This window comes from Balaenoptera borealis (genome assembly GCF_965194805.1).
Source record: "Balaenoptera borealis genome assembly, chromosome: 9".
Classification (NCBI taxonomy): domain Eukaryota; kingdom Metazoa; phylum Chordata; class Mammalia; order Artiodactyla; family Balaenopteridae; genus Balaenoptera; species Balaenoptera borealis.
In genome coordinates, this window is record NC_138873.1 from 33,272,517 (window position 1) to 33,297,112 (window position 24,596).

General features: G+C 35.3%; 1 protein-coding gene across 2 annotated transcripts in view; it reads right to left on the minus strand.

The window, feature by feature from the left end:
* Positions 1-24,596, minus strand: part of LAMA2 (laminin subunit alpha 2) — a 626,305-nt gene that overhangs the window by 68,516 nt on the left and 533,193 nt on the right. For both annotated transcript variants that reach the window (XM_082406304.1, XM_082406303.1), the window contains exons 41-44: positions 15,942-16,044; positions 6,747-6,863; positions 5,103-5,285; positions 295-449 (exon numbers count right to left, since the gene is read on the minus strand). In XM_082406304.1, the coding sequence (XP_082262430.1) occupies positions 295-449; positions 5,103-5,285; positions 6,747-6,863; positions 15,942-16,044 (558 nt within the window). The remainder of the gene's footprint in view (positions 1-294; positions 450-5,102; positions 5,286-6,746; positions 6,864-15,941; positions 16,045-24,596) is intronic.

Sequence of the window (24,596 nt, forward strand, 5' to 3'; positions counted from 1 at the left end):
CTCAGGCTTTCGTTCTCACAGTTTGTATTAACTCTATTCAAACAATAATAAAATATATCAGAACTTTCATTTCTAAAACAGTAAGTAGTGATTATTCTTCTCAAGGAGTGTCTTTTGAAATTTATGGGAAAAATATCTAATCTTCCATTCCCCACCTCACCTGCAAATAGCTTCAAATTAAAGGAAAAGAACCAGTGATCATTCAGCAGGGTACACTGAAGGAAGGTATTCCTTCTGGGAATAATACCAAAAATTACAATCATTTACTGATAACTGAAAGCAGAAAGAGCTTACAGAATTGGCCTGCTTCCGGGCTTGGTTTATCAGTTCTTTTATCTCAGAGATGTTTTTCTTCAGGTTATCCTCAAGTTCCTTGATGGGTTTGAGTTTATCTATCAGTCGATCAGCTTCTTGTTCTAGATTTTTTACAGTGGCATCTGCATCTGCAACTGCATAGAACAAGATTAGTGCATACCATGCACTCACACGCATACACACACACACACACACACACAGAGACACAGACACACATGCACATGCATGCACACACAGACACACATACACAGAGATGAAAATAGCAGTATGCTTAAGTAAATAATGGAAAAGATTTCACCTCATCCACACGACAAAAGCAAGGCCATGAGAGTTGAAGCAGTTTGTGATGGCAAATGGAAGTATTTTAGTTGGGACTCAAGCAGACCAGAGGAGGAGATGTTAGAGAAAGAAGGCCAACACTTTGGTTTTGTGATTAAGGTGAAAGTTTGCACTGAAGATTGAGAATATGATGAACTTAATGCAATGCTTAATTTCTAGCTTCAGCCCCAAAGCTAACCTTTATAGCATAGAACTTTAGTCATAGAATCAAGGAATTGGAGAAGCATCTTTAAAATGTCACCTAGTCTGTCCAAGCCAGAACTGTATTTAAACCAGGATTCTCACACAAAACTGGTTTTCCTTCTTTTTCTCACTGGCTTTCTTTGTACATCTTAACGAGAAAAGCTATAAAAATGTCTTCTGAAAAACATCCAATGTTGAACAATCCTTCGACTGAAGGCCTATGTTATACTTTAATTAAATCTTTCATGCTGCAGTTCATTTTCATTTTGAAGAATAGTTGATTCTCCTGCTCTTCACATTAGGTTGAACCACATTAAACTGTCACTTTTGTAGTTAAAATTTAAAGAAGGTTGAATATTGACAATTTTTAAAGGGGTTTAACCCTAAAATAATTGAAGGTTATCACTGATCCTTAGACTTCCAGCTTGTGCTTTTCATAGGAGGGCAAATGACACATGGAAAATCAATTATTCTGTCCCTAGGATGCTGGCAGTCTTATCCAAACCACGTCATTAATTATCTGATCGAGCGTGTATTGTTCTGTTTCTGTCATTGCGACCCTGATGAAAAAGAGAAACTGCTTAAGGTCCAAGGTTTTTGGCCCTGATGAACTATGAACGATCTGGGAATTAATCCTTAGGAATGAATCAGATGTGCTCGAAAGGAAGTAAGTTATTTTAAAACTAGGTTTTGAAGTAAGTATTTTGAACTCATGCTCATAAATATGAGTTATATTGTTAGTGATGTTTAAAAAGAACTTGGTCTATTATTTTATTTTATTTTTATAAATTTATTTATTTTAGGCTGCACTGGGTCTTCATTGCTGCACGCGGGCTTTCTCTAGTTGCAGCGAGCGGGAGCTACTCTTCATTGCAGTGTGTGGGCTTCTCATTGCGGTGGATTCTCTTGTTGCAGAGCACGGGCTCTAGGTGCGCGGGCTCAGTAGTTGTGGTGCAGGGGCCTAGTTGCTCTGCGGCATGTGGGATCCTCCTGGACCAGGGCTCGAACCTGTGTCCCCTGCATTGGCAGGCGGATTCTTAACTACTGCGCCACCAGGGAAGGCCCATGGTCTATTATTAACTTCAACTAATAGAGTTGCTAGATCAAGAACTGACTCTTCTGAAATGCAGGTTATTGAGGTCAAAGCTCTTGTTACATAACTGTATAGGTATTCAACATAAAGACAGTTACCCCTCTGTTTTTCCACTTAAATAAACCATTTATCCATTTTCTCCCTTCCTTTAATTCCCCAATATTACTCTGATATTCTAAAAGTTATTCTAGAAGTGAGAAAAAGTGACTTAGATTTAGATTCATGAGAATGAAAAAAGGGCTATGCAGGGACTATTTAGACAAGTAATGGATCTTTTTCTTCTAAAGCTCCCAGAAGCTTTTATCAAATGTTTCAAAATGGAACCTGGAGGTCCCCCAATCCCCTACTTTTTTTGTCCCCTCTATCTTCTGTAGCAGTAGAAGTCATATGGAAATTATCTTCTTGAGGTTTTAAAAATAAATAACCTGTGATATTGAGTCGGATGCTCTCTTATGCAGTAGTTTTTGAAAACTTCTCACTTTCTTCCATAATTATTTGTGTGGATTTTAAAATCATTGCTGAAGATAGATTTTAATAACAATGTTTTACTAGAAAATTATCTATCTCTTTTAGGCTTTATAATTTATTAGCCTAGAGCTTTGCCAAGTCTCTTACCTGCTAAATTTCTTCCCTTATCTTGTTATATCTCCTTCAGAACTTTGCCTATTTGTGCTTTATTTTTCTTGATTAAGCCTGTCAGGCCTCTAAAATTTTTTATCTTTATATTCCTAAAGATATACCGCTTGAATTTATCACATCTATTATTTTCGGTCTTCTAATTCATTAACTCTTTTTTATCTTCTTTCTTTTAGTTAATTTTATTTTGTCTGACTTATAGAGTTGATTGCCTAAATTGTTTATTTCAATGCTTTTTAGTAATGTCATTGCATTCATTTTCCACTGAGGACCGCCTTCATCATATTTCTCAGGTTTTGATATGCTGGATTTTATTATTACTATTTTCTATTTTGCAGTTTTATTTTTGACTTGGAATTTAAACTACGAAATTGTTTAAGACAGAATATTTTTATATCCCAGTGATTGCTCACTTGTTAAGATCTGATTTTATTAATTTTGTTTTATGCATCTCCAAATATAATGCTCTTGACGTTGAGAATAATTACTTGTAAGGCGGGGAGTGAGCTTCAGGGGGGAACAGCAACAACAGCAATGTAGATTTTAATCGATTTAAATCCTGCTAGAAAGAAGTCATTTGGACTTCAGTGGCTGCATATATGTTATCAGAAGCATCATAATTTAGCTTAATCTGTGGGAGAATTCAATTTTCTACTTTTATATGGGTAACAGATATTTCACTAACTTTTCAAACACACAATTAAAATATTTATGTCAAATATATTCACATACTAACTTTTTGTAAGGGAAGATTCCTTTATTAATCCAGCATTAACCCTGTGACACTGAAAAGAATAGCTATCCAATGTTTAAAGCAATACTAAAACATGGAAACATGCAAAGCTGAAGCTTCTTGCAATAGGCAACCAAGCATAAAAATTACTAAAAGGTATGCAAGTAAACATATACATACTGATTTCTTCAGGTAATTTCATATGGAAGTAAAACAGAAAAATAGAAAATTCATGAGAAAATATTTTTAATAGGTATTATAAAGTAGTGATTGTCAAAAAAATAGAACTTTTCACAACAGGTGCTAATTACAAATTCACCCCATTTTAAGTCATAGTAGCGTTGTCAAGTAAAAGTCCACAAAAACATGGCATTTAGCAGCCATTGTTCATATTAAAAGGAGCTTTATTATAATGTTCTAATAAGATAGAAACAGACCCAGTTTAATTAGTGTTTATAGATATTAACTATTTCTTTTGATAGATGATAGAATCATAAAAGTGAGATAAATATTATAAAAAGGTCACTCTCAGCTGAGAATCAATCTGAAAATGAATGAAATGATACCTTAACTTACAGAATAAAAGAGACAGTGACATTTACTTTAAAACTTATTTTCATTCATTTCTTGGGGGGAAATATTGTGATTTGGCATGACTCTGAACCACTTATTCAGATGGTATCTTTGAACTACAGGGGTAAGCTAACTCTGGGCTTACATAAGAAATAAATTTAAAACTATATATCTCTTCTTTTTCTTCCCTGAAGAAGTGATGAGGAGTGAAATCCTTCTCCCTAGCTCTGAAGTGCATGTCAGCTGTGTTTGTACTCTTCCTTGATCAGGAAGGAGTCATGCTAGTTGTATCTATTATTTCATAGTATCATTAGCCTTTGATCTGAGGCAAAGGTGCTGAAAAATCAGGCTCCACTCCCCTGTCGAACAGCATCTGGATTATACAGCGTATAACGTCAATAACTGTGTTTTTGTTATTACACTCTACAAATGTTTTAATTCCCAATAAATATATTGGTGCTATATAAAGAGGGCTAATCTCTTGAGACTGACAAGTACAAAGAATCAAGCATCTCCTTTGGTGAAATCACGTACTAAAATAACATTTTATCACTTGAAAGAATAAAAAATATTAAAAATCATAATGTTTATTGAGTAAAATTAATAACTTAAATTATTATATTTAGTTCTCCCACATTTTCTTGTAAATCCTTGTTAACTCAATATAGTTTAATGCAATATACAAAAGATGTGAAGAAATATTCTTCTTGATAAACTAGATAAAAATTTTAATTTCCTGATAATGTTAACTAACCAGAATCTAAGTAATAAAATATTAATATTTTCCAATTTGAATGCATTTCAAGTTGATCCCATTTAATATCCTGTTCTAACAGGCCTGCTAATAAGACTGCTCCTTGACCTCTAGGTTCTATGGAATTTCACCAACTCCGAGGATATAATTTCCCAAGTATAACTGTATTTTCAATTACACTAAAGGATTTAAAAATATTTGGCATCCCTATACCAAATATCATGTAGATTTGAGAATTCCTAATTTCCTCTCAATTGGGCGAAATGTGAATAAGATAAGCTCTAGTGCAGAGCTGGGAGTCTTGGATTCTGTTTCTGGAGCTGCACGCACTCAATTCCTGAGCCCAGTCTATGAAGGGAGGAGGGCAGACTACACCGCTACGAGGGTCCCTTCCTGCTTTAACAGTTATGAGTCTAGGATACTTTTATAGTGTGAAGAAATAAATGACATAATCAAAGTGAAAAAGCACATCTTACTGTTCTTTGAAGGATCTTTTATCACGGCGTTTGTTTTGGCTACACTGTCTGCCAGTTGATTGTAATTTTTCTTCAGGCCATCAAGATTCTGGTGGAGATCTTTAATCTGTGCCAGTACATCTTTAGCTGTGTCGTTGGCTTGTCTTGCTTTGTCCTTAACAGCTTGCAGTTTAGCGGCTGTGTCTGTCAGCAGAAGACGGTATGAGAAACAAAACAAAGGGTCTGGAGTTAGTGGCTTAATCCATGCTTGTCAAAGCGAGGCTGTGGCTGGCTGACCTCAGGGACACAGGCACAGAGGGAAAGGCTGAACTTTGTCTCATTCAGTCATAGCAAATGAAGTACATTTTTAGCTAAATTGAATTTTCTCAGGGACCTTTGCTATGAATACCTGATTAGCTCTTAAAATAGCAATGTGATTGTTCTAAATGTTCATTGTGTAAGGGTATATTGTGATTTGCTGCTGAACATATTAAAGAGAGAAGTTTATCCACATGAGTCAAACAGCTTCATCAAAAGTAGGTTTAAGATTTAATCTGCATTTCTGAGGTGGGGGGGAGGGAATGAATGTGTTTCAATTTTAGTATAAAGAGACTTTTTCAGATATATTAGACCTTGTGTTTGTGTATTTATATTTGTTTTCAGCATTGGAAATTTTCTATGTACATCTTTACTACTGAAGAGGTGACATGAAAATAGGAAAAGTTACTTAGGATTTTTAATGTTAAAAAAGTAAAAATCATTAAGGTTTTAATATTTCCTGTTTTGTATAGATTTATGTGTTTCCTTCACCATAATTTGTATAAAAAACATATATATGTGCCTAGTAGTATGTTGTAGATTAGTGGTTAAGACCACAGCCTCTGAAGTTAAACTGCGAGGTTCAAATCATATATGCCTCTTTTAACAATGGCCCTTAGTATCCCTAAGTTTGTCCCCTATAAACTGGAGATAATAATGCTGTTTACCTTGTAGGATTAGTATGAGGATTACATACACTTAACATAAGCATATGAATAAGCACTCAAAAAATGTTAGCAACCCTTGTTATTGTTATATCATGCTACTAAAATATAAAAATAGTATCCCTAAAAGAATAGTGCTTTCAGGAACTAATACCAAACATTAACTCCAAGTACGTGTAATAGGTAGAAAGATATTACAGACATGGTTCAATTCTTAATGTCTTAATGTTTTTGAAAGCTAAAACATTTAAGTAACAGAACTTTGCCAATAAAGATATGCTGAAAGGCAGTTGGCTCTACCTATTATTGTAGGTACTGTAATAAGCTGCAATTGTGTACATCAACATTGTAGAGAATAGTGTCTGTATGATTTTATTTTTCCCACCAATATAAGATTTCCTGGGCCGAAACATGGAAGGACAATACAATAATAAGATGTCTATATTTTCCTTTTTGTAATTTATTCCAAAGAATGTCAGCTAGGGTAACAAATGATAAATATCACAGTGTAAAGTAGGATTTAGTTTCTCATTCTCACAAAGAAGAATTCATAAGTAAGAAAACTGTTATCGAATAGCCTGACAATGGTACAAATAAAGTGTTAGGGAAAAAAGGCAGAAGTTAGAACATTCTTTAAGAGTTCATATCCACTGGCACGGTTTGCAGTGTCCTGAATGCTTACCATTTGGAATGGCTGATAACTTTTCCAAAGTGTCATTCAAAGCTCTCAGGAGATCCCTGTTTCTGACATTGGCATTGTCTAATCTGGTTGTCAAGCCATTCAGATGGTCATCATTTTCTGTGAACAGAAAACAAAAAAGGATGAAATAATTTTAATCATCTCTGAACTGATACATGGATATAAAATTTCAGGTTATTTTAATAAAATGTTAGTTAAAAGCAAGAAATTGATTTACTTTATTGGCATCTATCCATAAATATATTTCAGATCAGAATATAAAATATGTGTTTATATGACCATTTGACACTTCAACATGTTCAACAATTACATTTTCTTCTTGGTATCTGATCTTTATTTGACTTAATTTGATGGTTTTCTATGGAGAAAAAACTTTGACAGATTTGGTCTTTTATGCATTTATAATGATGCCCTCTTGACATCACTCCCATTAATGTCATTATTTTAAAAATTTTATTACCAAAAGGAATTACTGAATTAGCTTTTAAAAATCTCAAATAGATATGACTGTTAAGCAGAATCTCCCAACTTTACTAAACATCACTTATTAATATTTATTTGAAAAAAACAATAATCAAAAGAATGAATAAATAGCTTCTAGCACATTTCCAATTTTTTATAGAGAAAATAATATTTTACAAATTACTTCAAGTAGGCTTTATATAGGTTTTTTCTTGCTACTTTAGCATGCTTCCTTTAAAATTAAAATATATTATTCACCATTACTAATATAATATTACTAGTGTAAAATTTCCAGCTTCTCTCCACTAATTTTTAACATGTCTGAATTTTAAGTTAGTTTGTATATAATATTGTATTTTATAGCATATAAAAACTAGGAATGGAACAAGTAAGGCAGTTAATGATGGTGTGAGTGACAGTGTACTAAAACCTTTCATTTTATACCTGGTTATGCTGGTTAAATCGTTTTCTCTGTGCAAATATTTTTGCTTTTTTATTTAAAACAGTTAAATAAATAAGCAACTTGGACTGGGGAAGACCGTTATTTGCCAACACCAAGACTGTTGTTTTCGTCACTTTCCTAGTACCCAGAGTGGGCAGACCAGGAGAGACTACATCTCGCAGAACAGAGCCAGAACAGTCTTGATTTGATTGTGTGTCCACCCTTGTAGAGGTAGTGCATCTGGCTTCTTGCAGGAACCAAACAAGCCACTGGCAGCTAGGGAACAATGCTTGCCTTTATTGGCCTTCATCTGGGAAGAATAGCAAAGGGAAGGGAATATAGATGGAGGATTCTTAACTGTCAGTGTACTGGGTGTGAAAAAGAGTACTGAACATATTAATTAACGATCCACTCCATTTCATATCAGGGTTTTATAGGCGGACAAATTACACCATTTTTATACTACAGTAATATAAGTACATAATATTGTCTGAGGCATCTGCTTTTAGGTTCCAAGCCAAAGACCTAACATCACTGAAAAACAAAGCATAAAGTATTCCAGCAAAACATAGCTCTAAAATGTCAATATGTCCATTTCAGTCACTAAGATATTATTATTTTCAATTCTAGTCCTTCAACATAGACTTTCCAAGTAATTAGATTTTCTCCTCTGTCAATCACAATTCACTTTTCTTTTAATACTTCTGTTACTTTCACTGTACTAAAGTAAAATCTTTGACTAGGTTATGGAAAGAATACTTTCTGAAATAAAGACAGTCTGATTATGACTGTGATACCTATATGAATTCTCTGAGATAAAGGCTGCTCTTTTGATATTAATTTAGAAGTCTTCATCAATTAAGGAAATAGAACGGTACAAATTTCATTTCTTAGTTTCTTGATTGTATTTGACTTTTTAAATAATGAAACATTAAAAATGTTCTGGCAAGCAAGATATACATGTACAGTTGCAAAAATCATTAATTTAAAGGGCATCACTTGGTTTACACTATTTTATGAATTCTGATAGCAAATACTGGCAGAATAATCAGGCCAATTATTCAGAAGAACGACTGATCTGAAGAACATTGTTACTGCCGTCCCTCAAGTTTCAAAGCAGTGATTTTGTTCCTCTGCTTTCTGTACTAGAAAGTCAAGATGTGAATATTCTGAGCCTGTTCTGATTTCTTTGTTTCAGCTATTTGACTCTATTTTCTTGTTAATTTATCCTTTCTTACACTCTGATCATTTTTTTCTGAAGTACTTTTTGGAATTTCTCAAACCAAGTCTAAACACTTTATAGCTTTGTCAGTCTCATTCTTTTTTTTTTTTTTTTTAAGATGTTAGCTATGAGTTTTTCTTTCTTTTCTTTTTTTTTTAAATTTATTTATTTATTTATTTATTTTGGCTGTGTTGGGTCTTCGTTTCTGTGCGAGGGCTTTCTCTAGTTGCGGCAAGCGGGGGCCACGCTTCATCGCGGTGCGCGGGCCTCTCACTATCGCGGCCTCTCTTGTTGTGGAGCACAGGCTCCAGACCCGCAGGCTCAGTAGTTGTGGCTCATGGGCCTCGTTGCTCCGTGGCATGTGGGATCCTCCCAGACCAGGGCTCGAACCCGTGTCCCCTGCATTAGCAGGCAGATTCTCAACCACTGCACCACCGGGGAAGCCCCAGTCTAATTCTTTAGATGAATAGAAGTTGTATGCAGAAAAGAATTACAGATTTTAAAATGGAAAACTTACAAAATATTAGCCATGAAAACCTAGAAAAATAAGCACTCCAAGGCTGGCTTTAAATGCAAAGATATATGAGGCAGAGGTATCTATAATCAAAATGTAAGGAAGAATGCATGTGGTCCAGTTAGAATGGTAACATGGCCAAAGAAACAGAATTATTGGTAGTTAAAAAAATATCCAACCCAATTCTTTACTTGTAATTTTTGGAGAACAAGAAAAGGATCCAAATTATAATCATAGTGCATTTTCCTCTCCTTATTTCTTCAGTATTCATACTCATTAGCTGTAGCCAAGTCATTTATCTTCTCTCTACATATCACACCCAACGAACCTCAAAGGCTACACACACGCTCCAGCTTTGGCTCTCCCTTTCTCATCCTCTCCTCACACATCAGAAGACAAATGTCCAGGAATGAGTTCGTCAGAGACAGAGCTCAAAAAGTGAGGGAAAGAAGCAGAACAGCCAGGGTAGGCTGTGAACATGCCTGACAATATCATTCCCCTTTGTTGCATAACCATTGACATTGAACCAGGTAGACATATTCAGAGTGAAAATCACTAGACAGAGTTGTATGTTACTTCCATTAATAATATGCATTTACTTATGTTGACCTCATTCCTGGTATTGTGCTAAATATATTAGAGTTTAGTTTACTTGGAACTGCTAATACTGAACTATGCTACGTAATATCTCAAAATAAAGCTATTACAAGTAAATCAGTTATACAGCAGAAACTAACACAACATTGTAAATCAACGATATTTCAATAAAAATTTTTTAAAAAATTTTAAAAAAGCTATTACAAGTATTTCTTTGATCATTAATAATGCATTCTTTTACAAATTCTAGCCATTAGAGAAAGTAGTGTGGTGCAATGAAATTATTACAGGACTTGGAGCTGGAAGATGTGGGTTCAAATGTCATTTCTATCCCTTTTTACATGTTTAAAATGAAGATAACAACTTCCTTCATATGACTGATATGAGAAATCAATTGAAGGATGTATGAGAAAGTACTGGATTTATCACGGGCAGTTACTAAATAGTAACAAATAATTCATATTGGTTTGATAATTTACATTGGTCTGATAATTGCCCTGGTACATTTGCCAGTTTTCAATAATATTATTTATGATTTGCTTTCTTCTTTGTTTAAACCGCATCATCCAGAAACTAAAGTTGTTAATTTTCCTATTATACTTTTTTAATATATGTATATAGCTCTCATTTTCAACTAAATATAAGAATGATTTTTATAGATTTTAATGGGAATGTTCTATTTTGACTGTTCACACTCATCTAGTTAAGTTCCTCAAATGTAATTTTTAATTTTTTATTAATATGAACAAAGCACAAATAAATACCTTGAGAGAATCCCTCATTCACAAGGGTGAAGTTTGTAGAAATGTTTTTAATTTTGAAGGGATCTAGTTAAATGGAATCTACTGCCAAATTACCATATAGATAACATTTTGCAAGCAAAATTTTCATTACCATGACATTTGTCTTATGAGCTACTACTTGTACTCAATATCACTTCTGACTTGCTCCTTTACCAAAAAATGGAGAAATATCCTCTCTTTAAGATTTCTTTGTAAAAAAATTTTACAAGGCTACAAATCTGTTTCATCTTTTGTTCTAGAGGCTCCTTCTGAATTAGAGAACAGGTTAATCTCTGCAGTGCTTCTATCTGCAGTTCTGAAGCAGAAAGTTTGGAATAGGTAAGGGATCTGTATGAAGTCAGGTGGAAACCTTGATTTTGACCTTTCTGGTAATGAGAGATTCCTGCTACTCTCTTCTATTCACTCATTCTCTATCAAACATTTGTTACGGCCATGAGTTTTAATGTGTCACCTCTGCACCATGGCAAAAGCCCAGCATTTTTGTCCAGCAGTGGTTAAAAGCATCAGCTTTGGAGCCTAACTTGGGCTAGTTAAATTGTTGGCTCCACTATATTTATGAAGTTTATTCAATCTGTTAGTATTTCTTCGACTTAAATGATTTTGCTTTAAATATCAAAGGTGGCTAACTGTAGTAAATTATATAATATGTGATTGCTCTGTACAATTTATTAATTTCATTACATTGCATTATGTTTTTAACCTTTGGATATTTTAAGAACATAAGAGGTACAATTTCCCTCAAGTTACTTTACTATAATTTTTCATCCACTTATATAGTCCTTTGTCTTCTTAATATTGAGATTTCTAAGAACCTGCCCCTAGGTCAACCCCATGATTGAGTACAGGATCCCAACACCTGTGCAGAAGGAAGAGCAGCTGTGTAAGGAAGAAAGCTGGGTGAAATTCAGAACCCTATTCCTGTCCCTAGCATTCTGTTAATTGATTTGATGAGGTTGCTATACCCAGTCTTTCCACTTTGGGGTACACCTAGCCTTCTTTCATGACATTATTCCCATGTTTCCCTTTCCCCAGTTGCTGTCACAAGTTTGCAAAGTGTTCTATCTCTGATTGCCTCTTTTGTCCACACATGTACCAGTGACTGTGTATGGGAACTTCTAAGATCACTTAATGGAGCCTGTGTTTATAGGAAGGCATATTACCGATAAACTTTGTCCTGATCTAAAAGTGCCAAGTCAGCTCTTGTTCAGCATGGGGACCGTGCTTTCTAGGTCCTCAACAGCTGTTAGCTGCAACTGCACAGGCTCTTCCTCCCCACTACAGGGTTGTAGTAGAAGCCCAAGGAGAGGAGGAAGGGGAATTTGCCTGGTGGCAAGATCTCCAAAGACTTAAGATATCAGGATAGAGGGAGTCCTCTCTTCAGCCAGTGGAATGAGAAATCAAAATGACCAGACATCGAAAACTCCATGTGGCTACTTTAGGGCAAGCTCTAAAGCCTGACTGTGGGTTTGCAGGCTCGTTTTGTTTTGGCCAGCAAGATATTCTAAAAGAAATGGAATTTAAACAACTTTAAGTAAGACAAGTACTCTCTCTGGTTCTAATAGTTCCTGCCCTTCTATGTTTGGCCACTATTTTGCCCCTTTTCCTTTTAACTCCTAAACCGAGCCCAACTCGGTTTTAATTTCTCAATTTTCTCTATTCACAAGGTTAAGGAGGAACAAAAACTCTGTATGAGGAATCAGCAATTTCCACAGGAAAAGATTGCTTTGTTTTTCAGACTACTGTAGGCTAGGGGATCCAGGTTTGGTTTTGTCCATTTAGTCCAAAATTATTTTTTGTCAATGGAATGGATTTTGTTTGTCTTTCATATGCCTACCTATGGGAAGGCTGATTCTGGCAAATGGTAGTATGCAAATTCAAAAGGAGTATATATATGTATATTTTTGGCTGCGCCGCACGGCTTCTGGGATATAGTTCCCCGACCAGGGATTGAACCCGCACCCTTGGCGCTGAAAGCATGAAGCCCTAACCATTGGATCCCAGGGAATTCCCAAAAGGAGTATATTTTTAATAATCTAAAAATGATTATTTTATTTATTTTTTTGGGGGGACAAGGGATAGCGACTTTATTTGGAAAGCCAGCAGACTGAGAAGACTAGTGTCCCACAATATTTAACTCCTGAGTCATACTTTGGCTTAACATCACTGCAATATTCCTGTTTATTCTCTTTTTTCTAATCTGAGATAATAACATAGATTCTTAACAGGTTAGTAATTTCAAGTGTTGTTATTATATTCAGGATCACAAAACCATTCTGATACACTTGTCTGGACTTAATGACTCAGTGTCTGGAGGATCACAGTACAGAAGAAAAGTACAGATTAATCTGATTAAAGTAAATGTTTGGAATAATTCTGGCACTGTTCTATATTTTGGACAGCATCACATGTCATACAATTCACTGACTCCGTAGTCTTGGGCTTGGAAATAGATCTTTTTATTCCATATGCGTGTCGTCCATTTTACAGAAATGTTATCTATTTGTTCATAAGTAATTAAATAATTTCACTTATTTTGGGCAAAGATGAAAAGTAGGGATAAATTAAGAAGTAAAATAAAGTTGAAAAGTTACTCTATATAAGGTATATAATTATAGAATCTTAGTATTTTCAGACTTCTAATGTACCATCCTCAGCTTCATTCCTTGCCCTGTACACATTCCATGAGAACCTCAACTAGCCATTTTATTGACAAAAATCTTTTGTCAATCTACAAAGTAGTATTAATTCACCCAGTGGCATTAATTTATCTTCTAACTCTTTCAATCATCAATTTGTACCAAGCCCCATATCCATCAACAAAACAATTTTTGTCTCCATGGACGTTCAATCAATTCAGTGTAGAATGGCTTCAAGTCTCAAATGCACAGAAGGGCAAATTTACTTTTAACAAATGTATATTCAAAAATTAAAAAGCAAAACAAATTGCTCCTGGCAAGTTCAGGTTCCCTCAAGGCAAGGACAGCATAAAAATGGCAGGGAGAAGCTCTAAGTCATTCATGACTAAAGCTCATGAACCAACTGGATTGTACTGAATCAAACCAAGGAACAACTTAGAAATATGGAGTGTATACTGGCCTCACCATTTTTATTCCTTCTAAGTCCAGGCACCATAGAGAGAGAAATGACTAAATCTCTATTTTAATAGCTGCTGTAAAGTATTTTGCTCTGTAGGGCCTATTTCAGCAGTTCCTGGTAATATATGGCATTTCCCTGATTAACAGCCATTTTATAACGTGTGTAATTGGCCACAAATCAGGGGAATGTCATAATGTAGCAAGAAAACATTCCCATCTCCGTCAGAGCCTTGGCTTGGATTTCTGGAGGAATTATTACTTGAGTAGTTTGTGGGTTTTCATTACTTTAAATAATGTACTACCTGAAGTACAGAAAAAGACATTTAAACTAATGAACATTTCTGTCACCTAACCCTTTCTACCATGCCTGTCCTTAGATTTCTTTTTCCCTTGGAAAAAAATTCTTAAAAATAGGATTCTTTTTTCATTTTGATAACATCAGTATTTGTGGGGAAATAGAGGCAAGGGCAGGGCTGGGAGTAGGGTGAGGTGACTCAGGCATTCACCTCAGGTGTGAAAGTCAAAGGGGCACCAAAAAACTCAGTGATCAAGGTAAAAATGTTTTAATGCAGTATTTTTTAAAAAATCAAAAAGATCAATGATGAACAAGTATTAACATTTAAAATAAAAACAGGATCTAACTCTGCACTTGCATGGCTCAACCTCTCTCACCTCACCCTGACCCCAGCTCTGGGCAAGGACATTGGAGACGAAGGAGTGATGGCAAAGTAATGAGATCAACTCAACTTGCCCAATAGGATAATGGGGTTGACTCTATAGTTGCTGTTCAGGTTGTAATAAGTGCAATCTCCTGCATAGGATTTTATATATATATAAGGGGTTGTATTTCACCTGTGATACATAATCCAAAGCATTTACTATCAGAGTGCCATCTATAATGGAGAAAGAACGTGTAATTCCATACCAGCCTCTATTGGAGACTATTCGTTTAAAGCATGACAAGTATAAATGATGATAAAACCTCTTTTCTTTCTAAGGTTAGTAAAGACCAACACCATTCTTTTATTTAAAAAATATGCTTATTTCCTGATTTGAGATAGTCATTGTGATACTATACACCAGAAATACAAAGTTAAAAAGAAGACCCTGTGACTGTCCTCAAGAAGATGGAAGCCAAGTCCATGGCTGCAGTGATTTGATAAGTCTATGAGAAAGGGATGCACAGAGAAGAGGCATGTAATTCAGGTGGGGTGCTAGGTTTCCCAGAGAAGATGACATTCGAGCTAAATCTTGAAGGTCTGGTAGAAGGCAGTTGGATGAAAAAGAAAGAAGGATGGTGAGAAGTTCCAAAGAGAAGAATGAACACTGTGGAATGTGGAGGCTTGAAATGGTAGCATGTTTTCAGAGGACATGAATGTTTCAGTAAGGTTGCAGAGCTGGATGCAAGCCAGAAAAGGGTGAGGAGTGAGACTGAAGATAGAAACAGGAGGCAATTAAATGAGAACAGGGATATTTGAATGAAATAAAAATATAATAGCTTATCTAGAGTGTGGCTGTATTGAATAATACATTTTTAATGCAAAACCCATAATATATCAGGGTAGATATATTATGCACTTTGATCCTTGAATTAGGAATAAAATACATAAAAATGTATTTAAAAGGTGAAAACTTTTCGAGACGTGCTCCACTAAATCGAAAGTTTCACAAGGATATTTATACTACATCTGCCTGATTCATTCCTTTGTGACTATAATTTCTAAAGTCAAAAAAAAAAGGTGGGGTTTGGTGCTCTTTAAAATTTATCATACTTTAAAAGTTCCTATACTCTAGATACAGATGAAATGATACTATAGAAATTAGGTTTAAAAATTATGAAGTATTGCCCAGTGCAAAATGAGGTGTGAAGGCAAAATACTGTAAAACTGATGAGAGAGTTTACTTGCACTAAATCTAGATAGTAAAAATAATCATAAAAATTATGCTGCAACAATTACACTTTTACAATAATGTGATAAAATATCCTACCAATTACAACTACAATTAAACTGAAAATAATAATAAAAAGTGGTCACACTAACCTTTTACATCATTTGCTAACTTCTTGGCTTCATTAAGAAACCCGAAGCTTTTCTGAAGAGAGCCTTTGGCACCTTCCTGTAATGAACCCTGAGGACCTGTTGCCTGTGGACAGAAAAAGAAGTGTCACATATCTAAAACAAAAGAATTATGGAGTAGAGATATCTAGCAGGCAATTGGTACACAGAGTTTACCTTCAGGAAAGCATTCTGGGCTACATATGCAGAATAATAAATTATCAGCACGTATTTGTGATTAAAGCCAGGAGACTGTTTATTGGGAGATGAGACGAAAGCCTAGAATAGAACCCTTAGGAATCCCAACATTTAAAGGCAGGTACAGAAAACTGGGCTGGCAAGGTGATTGAGATTCCAGAAAGGACAAAGAGAACCTAGGAGAGCATGATATTATGGAAATCAAGAGATACAGAAGTGGCTCAGAGTATGATGACTGGCTATGTTGCAAGGTCAAAACTGGTCAGTACTATCAAGTGCTGTCGAATGGTCAAGCAAATTAAGAACTAAGCACATCCTTGACTTTATCCCTAAGCACATTTCATTCAAGTTGTGGGGTAAGTGGGGGAGCATTTTCTGTCCCCTAGGTGTTGAAATGAGGAAGAACACTGCTCCTTTTTTGAAACTCATCTCAGAGTACTAGGGCAAAACAAAATCTTCTAAATGACAATCTCTGAGCCACAATCATCTCCTAGCAAAGATGGATTTGTTGAGCCTTGGACTAAAAGAGGTGACACAAAGATAATAGAGTGATATGGGAAAAGGATCATTTAAATTGAACGTTTAGTTATCCATTTTAATAGTGTTTGCTCTTCAAGAATCACTACACAGTACATTAATACCAAAAGATAAATCAAATAGGATCTTACCTGTAAATTTTAAATTGGAAGAGTATTTCAGGGTGCAAGAAGAGCTAGAGAATGCTAAATACTTACTGTTGAAGTTATAGATCTGAACTCAGGTTAGCCCAGACATAATACTCTTCAAATACATCTCCAGTGCCTTAATAACATTTTTTATCAGTCATATGACTTAAACATTAAACTAGGAGAGATTACAGAACTTGCTACTGTAGTGGCAAAATTTATTTGAAGGTGTTATTCCAACAGTTTAAAATAATCTATTGTTCATAGAACAGATTGATTATATAATACTATGACATCTACAAAGGGACATATTGGAAACATCTACATAAACAAAAAGAGACATTGTGCATTTATATCTAGCACTTGCAAAAAGAGCTGTCTGACAACCCTGACAAATTATTCTATGGGAAATGGACACTCTCTTCAATGGAGAACACAGAAATTCTTAGTCCTGCAGTTTCCTGTGGGAAATTAGGTACAGTGACACCACATAAGTGTAATTTATTTTGAAAAAAAGGAAGAGTGTCAATATAAATGGCACAAATCCAATGTACCTTACTAAAAAAAATAAGTGTCCATTACCCACTCAGGTTCTATATTTGTTCCAAATTTATATGCCATTCTTACTCCCTTGGTTATAGGTTTCCTGAATCAAAACAGATTAGAGAAAGGAAATTACAAAGAAAGAAGGATGAAGATTCTCTAAATAGGCACATGAAAACAGCTGAAGTGACAGCTGACAATCTGTCTGATAATGAGGAAAGAGAAAACCAACAACTAGAGAGAAGAGTTTTTAAATCTCAGAAATCCAAATCGATAAGGATGAAATAGGTTTCAATAGATGCCAATATTATTGTAGTAAAATAACTAATGTTGATAATGATGATCCTGAGCCATCAGGATAACACGGGTCATTCATAGTACCAGATGAAGCAAGCTTTCCCCATAGCCTTAACGTGTGAATTCCTCTCTACAAGAACATAATCTGGTGAGTATCTAACAACCAACATTTTACAGCTAATCTTGGATATGCAAAGTGAGGCATGGGAGTAAAGGAGGGAGAGAGAGTTGACTTGCTGTCCATAAGAAAATTAAAGAAATGAGGTAAGAGAGAAGAGAAGGGCCAGACAACATGCAAAGAGGCTAAAGTCTGAGCCGTGGAAATTGTGGAGGGATTAGGAACAGTGATGGGCAATATTTATTTTTTTCTACTTTCTTACACTTTTCAGCAGTCTTATTGAGGTATAAATAAACTTCACATATTTAAAATTTACAATTTGATAAGTTTTGACATTTATACACCCATGAAACTGCCAAACAATCAAGGTAGAGAACATACCCATCGTTTCTTTTCAATCCCTCCCTTCCACCCCTCCTTGTCTTCCCCCCTCTCCACACAAACACTGATCTGCTTTCCATCACTATTAGTTTGCATTTTATAGAATTTTATACAAACAGAATCATCCAGTATGTACTCTTCTTTTTGTTTGGCTTCTTTCATTCAGTGTAATTATTTTGATGTTTATCCATGTTGTGTGTGTATCAACATGTGATCCCTTTTTTATTTACATGGATATGCCCCAATCTATTTATTCATTCATCTCTTGATGGACATTTGGATTATTTCCAGCTTTGGCTATTCTAAATAGAGTTGCTATGAACATTTGTGTACACATCTTTGTATGAACATATGCTGATTTCTCTTGGAGTAGAAACCTCTAAGTGGAGTGGCTAGATTATCTGGCAGATGTATGTTTACGTTTTTTAGAAACTATCAACATGTTTTCTAAATTATTTGTACTATTTTAAATCTCACCAGCAGTGTATGAGAGTTACGTTTGCCTACATCCTTGTCACTACTTGATATAGTCAGTCTTTTAACATTTTAGACATTCTAATAGGTGTGTACATCATTTGGTTTTAATTTGCATTTTCCTTGTGACTAATAATGTTGAGCATCTTTTCATATGCTTATTTATTTATTCTTTGGCTAAGTGTTCAAATTTTTTGTCCAAGTTTTAACTGGGTTTTTTGTTCTTATTGAGTTTTGAAAGATATTTATGCATAATATGAATACAAATCCTTCATCAGATATGTAATTTGCAAATATATTCTTCTAGTTTGTACCTTATCTTAATAAATGGTTGGATTCGATTTGTTTTAACATTGTCCATAATTTTTGCATCTATGTTCATGAGGGATATTGGTCTATAATTTTCTCATTTTTTTGGTAATGTCTTTGTCTGGTTTGTATCATAGTAATACTGGCCTCTTAGAATGAGGTGGGACATATTTTCTCCTCTTCAATTCTCTGAAGAATTTATTATTTCTTTCTTAAATATTTGGTAGAATTCACCAGTGAAGTCATTTGGAACTGAATTGTGTGTGTGTGTGTGCACGCACGTGTGTGCATGTATGTGAGGGTTTTAAAATACAAATTTAATTCCTTAATGAATATAGGGCTATTCAAGTTATTTATTTATGGATGAGTTTCAGTAGTTTGTGATTTTCAAAAATTTGCCCATTTCATTCAAAATATCTAATTTTTGGCATAAAGTTGTTCATAATTTTCTCTTATTATCCTTTACTGTACGCAGAAGTTGCTGTGATTTCACCTCTTTTATTCCTGATATTGGATATTGGTGGCCTTTCTCAATTTTTCTGATGAGTCTGACTAGATGATTATCAGTTCAATGATCTTCCATTGGACCTTTGCACCATCATCCAGCAACACGACTGAATCCTGACTGAAGTTCATCTGCTGATAAACTTCCCTGCTGCCAATTTCTTATCTTGCATTTATAAGTGTTGCCTGCCTTTTGCTTCCAGACATCTTGTCTTTCCTGTTTTTCAGGAAGCCAGTGATTTCTTCCTGGATTCTTAGTCAACTACTCCTTGCTCAGATGTAAGGAGATGGGTGGTATATGTGGGGGTGTAGGAGATATTGTAGCAACAAGGTAAGGAAAGACAAGGAGACAGGGAATTTTGATGTGTGGATGAGAGAGCAAGTATTTTGGTTGCAAAGGACTGTAGATTTTATGAAGGGTAGTGTTAAGAAGTAAGGCTGTTAGGTAGTTTGGAGTCAGTTTCTGGAAAGTTTGAATGTTAGACTAAGGAAACTGGGCAATAAGCAATATGGAGCCGTTAAAAGTTTCTGAGTAGGAATGTATGCTCAGAGCAAGAGTCCAGGAAGAGGAATTGGGCAGCTGTGTGGGAGGAAAAGGAGATATCAGTTGGCTATTGTAATAGTATGAGCCAGAGAAAATAGAGTTGTAACCTTAGGCAAGGGCGTTGGAAATGAGAGGTTTGGGTTCAAGAGATGTGGAGGAATAAGACACGTTTCAATGTTTCAAGAAGTACTTCAAAATATTAAAGTAAAGAGCTGATGGAGTACAATCGTCAGCTATAAGCAGTGTACTAACAATCCAGGTTTAAAAGACAAGTCTCTCATATGATAACAGAATGGAAAACACTAACACGTTATGGATGAACAGAACTGTTTCAATTCATTGGAATTTGGAGAGTTCATTTTCCAACATTGCTTAGTAAGTCACTGAAGCACATCAGCAATATCAGGACAGGTGATGAAGCAGCATTTTCCAAGCTAATTATACTTCATGCATATTTATAAGCATCACATCTGAGTTTCTGGGCTGTGTCTGCAGCATATGTGAAATATAAATGAGGTCCTTAGACTTGCAAGATATTTTGTTACTTGCTTTTTAGAGATTGTATTTTTATAAACAATAAGTTCTTCTCTGTGTATATATACATATATGCATTTATAAATTATCTAAAACCTTTTATTATAATATATCACACAAAATAGGATCTATTATTACATGTAGGTTGCTATATGTTTTATTAGCTAATAATCATTTATAGAAAATGTGAGATAATTTAAAACATCAGAGAAGGAAAGATACAGGAAAAAATAAAATGATAAAGTCTACAAAGATTTAACAGAGGCTTGGCACTTAATTGGCTTTTAATACATGTTAGTTTTCTTCTTCCTACTATTTGTTAAGTATTCATAGTGACTTGTTTAGGCACCATGTCATTGATTAATAGATGAATGAATTGACTGATTTACCCAATAAAAGTTTTTAGCTCTCTCAAGCACCAGAATAAGCTCTGATTATTCAAAGATCGAAAGACTCTGCCTTCTCTAATGGAACTGAAGTGGAGTGGAGAGATAAACCAAAAAATCCTTATAAAGAAAATGATGACTGCCATAATGGAGTATGGAAATATCTAAGTGTTTTGTTGTTAGAGGAGGCTCTCTTAGGGGGAGGAGATGTGCAGGTGAGACCTAAAGTTAAGTTTATCAGGATGGTATACCCACACCCCACTGATGTATTATTTAAATAAGCAAATTTAAAAGTTATTGTTTATATTTCTTTCTATATTATATTTTTATTATTTTTCTAAATGTTCCTCTACTAACTTCTTTATTAGAGATAAATTTTCTGAATTCATTGAAAAAGTTGGTGCCAAGGAGAGATGCATAATTGTTTTTGTTTTCTAAAGAAAGTACTAGCTGAAAATTCATCAGCGTGGTTTATAGCCTATTCCATTACTTCCTCTTCATGAAATAATTTATTTTAGAAGACAAGTCTTGCACATTTCCAAAGGGGATAATGTGTCAAGATAATATGTGACTTAGATGATTTTAAATTCAAAATCTTTTTAATAAAGAAAACTGTTCAAAATGTGCAGAGGTGTATGTAAGGGCTGATAATTAGCTGCAGTGTGTTTATGTAAAATATTTATCAGAAGAAATTTATATTTGGGCATGTTAGACTGTTGTTAAAAATTGGGGAAAAATTTCTTACTATAATAAAATAAACTCGTAGAAGAAATGGTGGAATCTAGCCCTATATACATTTTAAAAGACAAAACTTTTGAGAACACTGAAAAATGTGCAAGTGATGTTACTAGATATATTAAGCTACAAAACAGTTATGTAAAAATTAACCATTTGTACAAAAGCTGTTTGCACAGGAAAAGGTATGGACAGATAAACAACATTATAAAAGTCATTATTTGTGGTTGGTGAGATTACACACATTTTAGATTTTCTCCCTCTTGCTTGTCTGTATTTCCTATTTTTTTTTAAATAATGGACATGAACTGCTTTTGTAATAATTAAAAAGATCATTCACAATTTTAAAAAAAGGAAATCACTGTGTATTGATTTTAAAGGTGTTTTAATATAACCCATATTTTAAAAATCGACAGGATACTAAAATGAAATTGTGAATCAAAAATGAGTTCAGGAACAACCCAAAGAATGACTTTGGTCAGAAATCTGGTGAAAGAAAGGCTGTAGATCCTAGCATTGCATAATGTCCTAAAATGGGACAGGGGTTCGATGAGTCTGTGGAGGACTGGAAGCAACTGAGCACACAAAGGAGACCAAGGGATGAAATAGAAAATCTCCAAAACTACTCATAAGAATTTAGAATTCATGACTGTGAATTTGCAGCTTGAGGACACCAAGAAAGACAATCGAGAGAGGATTTAAAAGTATATAACTAATTGAGAACAGGTTTTCACCAGTCACAGCATGAGAGCCATTGCTACATCACCCTTGGGTGCCACTGGCTTGCTGCTGACAAGCTGTTGAGGGTAGGATGGGTGGGTACCACACAGAGTCTTGATTTTGAGTACAGACAATGGAGACAGGTCTATTGAGTTAGAAAACCTCCTCAGAGGGCTTATTGCTTTCTTTCCATTTAATGTCCAGAATCAAACTCAACATGGCAATTTCACTTCTTGATTATTCATATATTTATTACTGTATTTATTCCTACTGGTGGAAATCTCAAATACTAGGTCTGAGAGCATTGCTGCCTTGAATAAAATTAGTTTAAATTTATATTGCATTATAGCATCACCCCAAAGAGTTTCTGTGTTGCTGACTGATGTAAGAAACTCTTTGATTTCATTTTTAACACTTTATGCCCTCAATTTTTAAATAGGCCAAATTCTGGGTAATTAAATAGAAGTTTGTTATTCTGCTTCCAATAGATTTTCTTGAAGTTATTGACACAAATGAGTGTATCATGTACAAAGAAAATCACTAAAATCAGCTGGCTTGACGAATACCGTTTTCACACACAGATTCAATATTTTTCTATGTAACTTAGATCCTCACTGACTTTTTCGTATTTGCTCTTGTGTGAATCAGTTCTTAGATAAGTTGCTGAATTGCTGACAGAGAAAAAATGCTCACCAGTTTTACTGACAGATTCAATTGTCATACCTATTATGGATTATACTATTTTTCCATTAACACTACACTGGTATAAACTTTAAATCCCGATGATTATAGATATTAATAAGAAGTCAAAATTACTGTTTGAATGACTCCTAAGTAATCACTGGCAGAATAAAATACAAGGTATATGCGAGTTAAAGTTTAAAACTTGACTGACACTATATTATATTGGGCCTTTTGAATGCAATGTGTATTCTGCCAATATTTGCACACTTCTTTATGTAGGAAATAAAAACTCAAAATGACCTTGCAAGTATTCTTTATGTATTTTGATTCATCCAATTACACAAAGCAAATATTAAATAAGACAGACTGAAAAGACGATATGACCACATTTTAAATAGATACTCATTAGAAATACCTTTAATGTTTAATCCTATTGTAAGATTCACAGTGTTTAACTATGTGATGTATTGACCAATAGCAGTGATATCAAAAGACTCTGGCTACAGATTAGGAACCAAGATGGCGGAGTAGAAGGACGTGTTCTCACTCCTTCTTGTGAGAGCACCAGAATCACAACTAGCTGCTGGACAGTCATCGAAAGGAAGACACTGGAACTCACCAAAAAAGATACCCCACATCCAAAGACAAACGAGAAGCCACGATGAGGTGGTAGGAGGGGCACAATCACAGTAAAATCAAATCCCATAACTGCTGGGTGGGTGACTCACAGACTGGAGAACACTTATATCACAGAAGTCCACCCACTGGAGTGAAGGTTCTGAGCCCCACGTCAGGTTCCCAACCTGGGGGTCCGGCAATGGGAAAGGAATTCCTAGAGAATCAGACTTAGAAGGATAGTGGGATTTGATTGCAGGACTTCGACAGGACTGGGGGAAACAGAGACTCCACTCTTGGAGGGCATACACAGAGTAGTGTGCACATTGGGACCCAGGGGAAGGAGCAGTGACCCCATGGGAGACTGAACCAGACCTACCTGCTAGTGTTGGAGGGTCTCCTGCAGAGGTGGGCAGTGGCTGTGTCTCACCATGGGGACAAGGACACTGGCAGCAGAAGTTCTGGGAAGTACTCCTTGGCGTGACACCTCCCAGAGTCTGCCATTAGCCCCACCAAAGAGCCCAGGTAGGCTCCAGTGCTGGGTCGCCTCAGGCCAAACAACCAACAGGGAGGGAACCCAGTCCCACCCATCAGCAGACAAACAGATTAAAGCTTTACTGAGCTCTGCCCACAAGAGTAACAGTCAGCTGTACCCACCACCAGTCCCTCCCATCAGGAAACTTGCACAAGCCTCTTAGATAGCCTCATCCACCAAAGGGCAGACAGCAGAAGCAAGAAGAACTACAATCCTGCAGCCTGTGGACCAAAAACCACATTCACAAAAAGACAGATAAGATGAAAAGGCAGAGGGCTATGTACCAGATGAAGGAACAAGATAAAACCCTAGAAAAACAACTAACTGAAGGGGAGATAGGTAACCTTCCAGAAAAAGAATTCAGACTAATGATAGTGAAGATGATCCAGGACCTCGGA